The sequence below is a fragment of the Typha latifolia genome, chromosome 1 (assembly GCF_019914945.1).
Source record: "Typha latifolia isolate L0001 chromosome 1, TyphaL0001v2, whole genome shotgun sequence".
Classification (NCBI taxonomy): domain Eukaryota; kingdom Viridiplantae; phylum Streptophyta; class Magnoliopsida; order Poales; family Typhaceae; genus Typha; species Typha latifolia.
In genome coordinates, this window is record NC_133086.1 from 10,190,382 (window position 1) to 10,199,944 (window position 9,563).

At 41.0% G+C, this 9,563-nt stretch overlaps 1 protein-coding gene across 1 annotated transcript; it reads right to left on the reverse strand.

The window, feature by feature from the left end:
• Positions 1 to 1,663: 1,663 nt before the first annotated feature.
• LOC140780333 (uncharacterized) lies at positions 1,664 to 3,859 on the reverse strand. Its single transcript, XM_073125791.1, has one exon. It carries the CDS (start codon positions 3,641 to 3,643, stop codon positions 1,940 to 1,942), a length of 1,704 nt encoding a protein of 567 aa, XP_072981892.1. The 5' UTR covers positions 3,644 to 3,859; the 3' UTR covers positions 1,664 to 1,939.
• Between the last annotated feature and the right edge of the window lie 5,704 nt (positions 3,860 to 9,563).

Here is a 9,563-nt window from a genome sequence, read left to right on the forward strand (position 1 = left end):
TTCCTCCCTACTGCTCTGCAGCACTTCCGGGTCAACTTCTACGCATTCTTCAGAATCTACTGTGATTAGTTCAAGAATGGGGCTCAGTATCGTTCAAGGTCTAGGCCTTTATCACAGATTTGCAGGGCCGTTTCGCAACTTGAGCCTAGGTACCAAGCGTCGAAGCATGCTAGGAGTTAATCAGCTAGTTGTCTTTGGTGTGACATCCACCCCACTGTTGTTATTCAGCGCTAAGGGCTAGGATCAGGAGGTCGAGGCGGGGCTGGGGTAGGAGAAGCAGAAGCTTCCCTTATGATAAAGATGAAATGCACACACAAGGAGTGGAAACCCTAGGAGAACAATTTTGACTGTCCATTGTAACTCACTGGCTTGTTGCTTTTCAGCCATTTTTACTCCAGGAAATTAGTTACATACAATTTCGGACAGCAAAGCAAATAATAGGCCAAGAGAGTCACAAAAACAAAGACATTAATTGTCCAAAATACACCCTAAGTAGGTAGTATCCTGTGATATTATGCATATTGCAGGGGTTGGATTAAAAATAGATAGAAGATGAGGTTTACAACTCATTTAGTTAAACAAAACCCCTAATATGGGGGGTTAGTTTTCTGATTCAATACGATAAGCCTGAGCACTCCCTTGCATGGGTTGTCAACATTTGAAAGTAAATTACATCTGCTCCTGCACTTGAATTAGGCAGGCCTGAACAAGGTTCTGTCCAATCTTTTATTTTAGGTACCACAAGGGTATCAGCAAAGCCGAACGCGAGCAAGCTCCGTCTTTCTCATGGAAACCTTTGAAAACGAGCAGCCAAGCTAGAAATCAAGGCGAAATATCTTAAGCTCGTGTTTGGACTATGCTACGCTCATTTAGAGCTCCGCACAACTGGTTCGTTTGGAGCTCAACGAGTTAACTTGCTTAAACACGGACTAGAATACTTATTAACCAGTAATAAATTTTCAACCATTAGACTTGAATATAAAGACTATATATATAATCTGTGTTTGCAAATTTATATTTCAATTTTGGCTCGTATTTAGTTCATTTATTAAACAAGTGAGTCGACCTCTTGAACAAAATTTCAACCTAAACACAAGTTGTTCATGAACAACGAGCTAAATTAACAGCCCAAGTTAGCACCTAATAGTTGCCTAGTTCATCATTAACCGGTTGGAACCACTGGAACAGTGGAGGTGATAGCTACGAGGGGGTTCTCGTGATTCTACGTAATTTACTTCGAGCAAGCTGACACACACTTAACATCTTTAAGAAGGTTGGGATCAACGGGTTTTATATGTTTGATAACCTCCTGTTTTTCTGTTTCTCTGACTGATACATACCTAGAAAGCACAGTTGATCTGACAAGAAATCACCGCAGAAAGAACATATACTACCAACTAATCCAGAAATTCCTATACATCTCTATTGTGCTCTCTGAAACTTTACCAACATTTCATTAATTTCTAATCCAATGGAAACATTAACTATGTCGAAAATAGTAATCCAAATGAAATACCAATTACCAAGCAACTCACAGTTAAAAGATTCAGCCCCTGTTGTCCTCTTAGATAGATGAAAAAATATACCTGAAAACTCTGTAAAGACCAGTATGTAAATTGATCATGATACATAAAGAAACAAATGAACATAAGAGAAGCAGACGTGTCAAAAGAACCAAAGCTGAGTAGTTGAACCAGACATATGGTTGTCCATTTTGAGGTACAGTACAATACCATGATTACAATATAGGAGCTAAGAGCATGTAACACAAAATATGTCATGATTAATCTGGAAGTGACAAGCATTTAGAATAAGATGACTCGAAGAATCAGAAAAACAAATAAACTGCAAGGCTAAGCTACAAGTTATCAGAAACAAATTAAGTAAAGAAATCCAAACTCTAAAAGGATGGAGAGATAACCATCATATGGATGCCGGTTCACACTGACATGCTCTGTAACTTCCGAAGGCGCTTGACGGCAGAGGAAGGACTCTTTGAACCCTTTCTGGTCTTCTTTGCAGAGCTAGCTTTCAGCTTAGACTTCTTTGCACCTGGAGGGGTTTCTTTGATGGGTCCAGGTAGAACCCCTTTCTTAAGTGCACTGCCTCTGGGAGTGGCAGATGGTGGCAACCTCAAACTTTGGGGAGGCATAGGACTATGTGGCTTCCAAACCAAATTACTCTTCATTGAAAACCTAACCTTCTTAACACTGTTATCCTTATTCTTCCCAGAAGTGCTTCGGCCATCTACGTTATCCCCGTCAAGAATAGCCTGCCTATCTTCACTCTTTGCTCGTTTCCTCTTCTTAACTACAGCACCATTAACTGGGGTTGCTAGGACGGAATTCAAGCTTCCATTTCCCATTCCAGCTTCTGCAGCAGCCTTCTCAAACTGCTTCTGAAGATTAGAGATCACAATCTCATCGAATGTAATTGTGTCAGGGATTTCCAGCTCATCTCCATCACCGTTACCTTCTTCATCGTTGCTGCTTGGATCAACGCTTGGTGCAGCGGCACTGTCATCAGCGACTAAATCCAGGGCCTTCTTCTTCTTCTTCTTCTTTTTATTTATCATAGAGTCTTTCTCACTGCCATCCAATGTTTTCTTTGCTTTCTTCTTGGACTTCTTTTCACTGTCATCCAATGCTTTCTTTGATTTCTTAGTCTTCTTGGGCAGTTTCTCATCTAATTTCTCACCATTCTCTGAGACCATCGTTTCAGGGCCATTCTCCAAGCTCCCATTCTCCACATTCTCAATAGAAACCTGAACTCCAGACTTCTCCAAAACCTTCTCCAATTTCAAAAAACAATCATGCAAACCAAACAAGACCTTCCTGTTCCCTTGCACAGTATCGGGAGCAGATGCCATGTCAAAGAACTTCTTCGAGAAGTTCATCACCAATGCAATCTTCCCAAAGTTCTCGACATCACTCCCCGGCTCCAACTGTTCTTCATCTTTCTCCATCCTCAGCAGCTCCTTGCCGTTCTCAAGCAACCGATCGAAACAGTTCACCTTGATCTTGTTCACCAAAACCTTATCTGCCGATTTCTCCATAACATCAAAAAATGGTTTCAACAGCAAATCTAGGGTTTCAGGCATTACCGGGAGGAACTCCTTGAGCTCGTCCAGGAAGCTCTCGGCGATGTGGTAATTAACGCCCTGCGCGGGGAACTTATCGGCTGCAAGAAGCGATCTTTCCGAGAGGATAGAAACGAAGCGGATACATAAATTGGGATCCCAGGATCGGCTCTTGAGGAGGAGGAAGAGGTGGCGGAGGAAACGGCGGTTGAGGAGGTAGAACTTGTCGAGGCGGAGGAAGTCGATGCCAGACCACTCACGGCGGATGGTGACGAGGAAGGAGTCGAAGAATCTAACCGCAAGGGAAGGGTCGCCGACGGCGCCGGAGGAGGAGAGGATTCCTGCGAAGCGGCCAGCTAGGTCGGCTTGGGCGGGGAGCTTATCGCAGTGCCAGAAGCAGTAGAAGAGCCCCTTCCAGAGCTTGAGGAGGTCGGCATCGGAGATGGAGGAGGAGGACGAGGAGGGAAGGAACGAGGAGAGGGAGCGAACGGCGCGGTCTCGGGCGGACCGGTTGCACGAGGCGAGGCGCTTTGCGATAGAGGCGCAGGAGAGGGGCTCGGCCATAGATATGAGAATGGAGGGATACTATAGAGGAGACGGAGGCGGCAGCGGAGAAGGGAAGAGGAAGGAGGAGAGGGTGATTCAAAACCCTAGGTTTTTTTTTTATCGAAACCCTAGGGGGGAAGAGAAAGAGGGGAAAGATCAGAGTAGCGGATCCAATAGGTGAGGATACCGCTCTTGCTGCTGGTACGATATTCCCATAATTCAACTGAGTTACGATGGGCCATTTGAGAAATTAATTATGCTTATGTTTTATATTAAACATATATTTTTTATAATACAATGCACATAATTTAATTTATACATGAGGTGCCTCGTGCCCTCACGCTTCCGTTGTTCATGCAGGAAGTTAATTGGGGCACAAGGTCCGCCCCCACCGTGGCCGATCGCATGTTAATGATAGGCAACCATTGTTGTAATACTGTTTTTGGTATTGCTATATTAAATCATCAAGATAGACAGTAAAATTATATTAATAAAGCTAGAGATAGGCTTGATATCTAGATGTAACAAACTTTTCAACCTCATCAAGGAAGTTGAATAAGAATTATATCTGGATTGTAAGAAGTTTATATGGTTATCTATCTTAATTGACCGATCGAGTAGTTAAGATTGATGCTTATTAGTGGAACGAGTAAAGATTTTAACTGACGTGACGCAATGTTGGATGTATCCATATGAACTGCTGTCGGAGTTCATCATATAGTTTGATTGAAATCATTAATGTGACTGCTAATTGAAACTAGTATTAGGTAACTTACATGAAATGAAGCCACCTCAGCATAGCCTATATACCACTTTCTTGGATAGATTAAAAGTGACCTACTTGAGATAATAAGTTTAAAACTAACCTATTTGGCTGCATATTCATTTACATTTGAATTACACTTACACTCCTTATTAACGCTTAATATCAGAGTGAAGCTCTGAAAAAAAAAATGGTGGGGGTGAGACGTTGATATCTCCTTTGCTTCTCACTATTGGTCGGGATGGACAATGATTTGATCTGGAGGACAAAAAAGAAAGCAAAATATACTAGCCTTAATAATCCCTGATCTCTCATTCAATTCCTCTTACTCTCTCTTTTATTCATATTTGAATTCCTTTCAAGCTCTCGTCTCCTTCCTTATTTCCTTAATTTCAACAATGATAGGAAAGGTGGATACCAATTTCCTCTCATAGCCAACACATAGAGCAAGGATCATTTGACCCAATTTGGAGTTTGGAAAGAAGGGCATGGGTAGGAATTCTACCCCACATAGCTTTCCACTTAAAGAGAACTCTAGGAGTAACCTGGAGCTTGCATAACCTTCTCCATTCCAATCCATCCGAATCTAAATCGAGCCTAGGCCTCAAAAATTTGTATATAGAACCCACGGTGGCCTTTCTTTTAAGACCCAACCACCAAATCCAATGGCTCACAGCTGGCCCAATTTTCATTTTCAGGATCTCAAAATCCAAAGGGCTACTAAAAGCATCGATCACTAAGGAAGAATCCCAACAATCATAACCATAAAGTCTTTAGCAGTCATGGAGGAGTTAATAAGATTAAAATTCATAAAAGTTGAAATTATAGTTAGTAGAACTGTAGTGATCCAAGGGTCATTTAGGGTGTCGAATGTCCATATTGAGATTATAGACCACAGAACCTGCAAGGCCCACGAGGACCCGAGCTTGGCCTTAACGACCTAGGGGTCAAGAGCTCCATATTTTATTTTTATTAAAGCCACCCAAAAAACTAAGGAGTTAGTTAAGAATTTAAAAATATTTTGGACAATCATTGTCATTTTAGTCAGTCTCAAATTTCTAATCCTGAGGCCCTCCTTAGGTTTAGATCTAATAACAATTTTCCAATTAATGAGGTGGATACCCTTCTCATTCTTGCTCTTCTCCCAAAAAAATTTTCTAGCCATTTTGCAAATGTGATCAAGAGTAGAATTCGAAATCCAAGAGTGGGACAACTAATAATTAGAGATAGCAGTGAGAGTTGAGTGAATTAGAGCCATGACTTCCCCCTCTCTTTAAAGTTCAAACTCACCCTCTTCACCGCTAATCTATGCATCATCAAGGTTGGCAATGATCACTTGGAGCTAAAGTTTTTGACCAAACGAGTCATATTCCAAACTTTATATAAAAATATAGACTACTCATCAAACTTATTACCAAATAGGATTTATTTTACTATATCCCTATAAAAACGATGAACTCACATTTTACCTCTAGGGTAAAAATGCTAACAAGATAAGCGTTTTTATCTAAAAGTAAAATTTTAATTTAGGTTGTTGAAACACTAACTTAAATAGATTTCTATAAATAAAATGTTGAAATCGTTTTTTCTTTTAGTGTCAGATAAAAATATCAAACTAATCAGTGATTTGTGTAAAAATGTAAAATGCATATGAGTTCAACATTTAGTTAGGACTACAATAAAACATACCCCTTTTGGTTGTAAATTTAATTAGTAACCTATTTTGGTCAATCACTCCTAAGAACCATGTTCTCAACTTTGATTTTGGTGTGACACATGGCGCGACCAAAGCCACCAACAAACAAAAAGGACATCCTAGTCATTTATCTCTAGGACTAAATATCTCTCTGACAGCTAAAAGGCACTACTTAATTTCCAGCAGAATTTTAATATACTCTAACTTAACCATATTGCAATACCATCTCACGCATACTCGACTCGAAATCTATACAAGTATTTACTTTTCTCCTTGGACTAGAATCTATTAAAAAAATTAAGATTACATTAAAACTTCCAAAGAAGGTCCACACCAAATATTACAAACTTGGTGTCAGAAAGCAAACTCTGCTAGACTGTGGGCTACCAAGTTATTGCTTCTACTGGTGAAGTGAACATGGATAGCCTGGTTAAGAGATATCAACATAGAAACTTTCTGAATCAAAGGTGCAATTGTCCAGTACACCGAGTCAACTAACCCGTTGATCCACTTAATAATCATAAGAGAATCACTAAAGAGTCAAGCCTTGTTGCTTCCTAGCATGCTAATAAGTTCTTTCAGACCATGCAATAGAGCGATACCCTCCCATGCATGCTAGCCCTTATCGGAGGAACTATCTCTGATAGAAACCACCCACCACCCCTGTACCTCCCTGATGGCCGATGTGATTGCCTCTGACCGCTTCGTCGGCACCCCATGCGACTCCAACCTCCTCACCTGCAAAACATCAAACGCCTTCAGTGCATCTCCGAACCGACCAATTCCTGCACCAAAATAGAAAATTTTCAAACCCTCGAATCCTCCACTTTACCAATACCAAGGCATCAACCAAGAAAGCCCTGTTCCCAAAGCCTCCTCTTCTTTTCTCCTCTTCTTTCCTCCTCTTCTTTTCTCCTCCGCGTCTTCAAAGCAACCCTCTTCTCAAGACTCAACCTTTCCACCCTCCTCTCATTATTCCTGACCATCTTAACAAAATCGACGTCTTCATTTCCCTTCTCGATCCTTCCTTCCTCTACGTTCTAGAAGTCTATAGAACTGAGCTCGTAGGTGCTCTCCAGCACGGCGGCCACCTCGTTGTAATCGAACTCTATGGCGAAAGACAGGAGAGAGGAGATAAAGGACAGGTAGCATCAGGAGCTTAGTGACGACGGAATCCAAGGCCAAGAAGACAAACATTTGGTGGAATCCAAGGCCAAGAAGACAAGCAGTCGTCGGAAGTGCGCCGACCATGGTGACGGCAACGGAGTGGTAATGGCGGCAGACCTTAGTGACGGCGGAGAAGTGATGGTAGTGGAGAGCCAGAGAGATGATGGTGACGGAGGAATTGAAGATGGCAACGGTAGCTTTCAGCAGAGGAGTATCCGGGTGGATTTTGGGTTTCCTTATGTTGGAGGTGGTGGATTGAGATGGGGAAATACCGAGGTAGACATGATCAAATGGCCATCCCGCCCATGCCCGACCCGGCCCGGTTTGGACCGGGCTAAGCCCGGCCTGGACCCGGTTTAGGCCCAGCCCGGCTCGAGCCCGAACTACCCATGGGCGGCACGGGCCAGCTCTTTGCCCGCCCGACTCGGCCCGAAAGCTCACCCGTTTGGCCCGTAACTAAGCCCACCCGTCTGCTACAGTACTTTGCCCTTCTGCTACAGTAATTTACCACTGCTACAGTAAAAATATTTTGGTATTATACCATTTTGCATTATTTTAAGCACACATTTAAAAAAATTTAATTTTTTTAAATTTTTTTAAAATGGAGGAATATAAATATATATTTTTTAAAATAAGCTAATAGTTAAAAAATTCTAAAAATAGCTAAAATATGGGTTGGGCCAAGTGATTGGTGGGTCAGGCCGGCCCGACCCGACCGGTTAGCCTGATCTCTCACGAGCCAACGGGCGGTAACGGGCTAGACTATTCTAGCCCGGCCCGAACCCGGCCCGGCCCGAGTGATTAGTGGGTCAGGCCATGGACAAATACTTAAGCCCGGTTGGCCCGAAGAGCCCGGCCCGAACCCGGCCCGGCCCGCCCGATGATCATGTCTAGACCGAGGGATGGTAGATTGGTAGGGTTATTGACTGGGGTGTTAACGGTTCAGGTAGCGTCGTAGCGGGTAGGGTTGGGTATTCAGCTTAGTTAACTTAGTTATTTATATTATGCAGTTAAATAAAAATCTTATATCTGGACTCGAATCCAATGAAATTACTTGTACTCGTAACTGTATTCATATCCAAATTCGAGATTTTTTTTTGTTCTAAATAACTATCTATATTAGGATTGTATAGGATTTTCTTATCAGTATTCCATACGATTGATCCAGATTCTCCTCGTCTTTACTATGAAATATTTATTTGTGATATCTCTATATACTAGATATCATATATATCTGATAGTTAAAACAATAAAGAGACTGTGAGACAAATGACTCAATAAATAGATGTTATTCTAAATTAGAGATACCGAATGTAAAGTAAATCATATACTAAATAGTATATATCAGAATATAGCATATGTTATGAATATATATATATATATATATATATAATACATGACAACTATGACCAGGTTATAATAATTTCAAATATAACAATATATGATACATGCCAACTACTGGATAATCATGTATATTAGAATATCATAAAATTAATATATTTCTCAATATTTTAATCATCAATGATAATTCTGAACATCACAACTATATTAGACTATCATGTATTGCCCACACCGAGTAGTAGATCTCACAATCTTATTCGAAAGCTCCATCATGTCATTCTAGTTGATAAAACTCACATGAGAATAACTCGATCGCTAAATATGCCATAGAGACTTACATATGTCTAAATGTCTATTGTGCTCAATAATTATTGATCTCAAACGTGGGGTATGGATTTGTAAATCAGTAATAATAACTATCCCTAGTCGCCCCTAATTAAACATAACGTCCGCTTGGTATCTTTTCCTTCTAAATAGAGATTATTTAGTTTAGAAATTTTCGTGACAGATAAGTCAAAGAAAATATAATGTCATGCATTCGCCAATTATATATCTATTATATACATACTTCAATACTATTATTCTCAACAAAAATCGAAAGAAAATCCTCTATTATAGAAAACCTCAGTTGCAATTTTTCAATGGGAGTAATATATGTTATAAGCTTTACATATTATATTGCAAAAGGAATGGCAAGTGGCAAGTGGCCAGACGTTAGATGCGAGAGAGTGACCTCGATCGGGGACGTCGACTGGGGACGGCGGCACCTGGGGAAACGATCGGATCGATGTTCCCTTCCCCGGTTGACGACGGATTCTTAATTCGCTCTTCTTTTTTTTCAGTCCCTTCTATTAACACTACGTATTATCTATACTCAATTTCGTTAGATGCCTTCCGTCGTTTAGCTCCCATCTGGTAGGGGGAGTTAAGTGGGGTGGGTGAGATTCTTGTGCATTTGCTTGCATACCGAC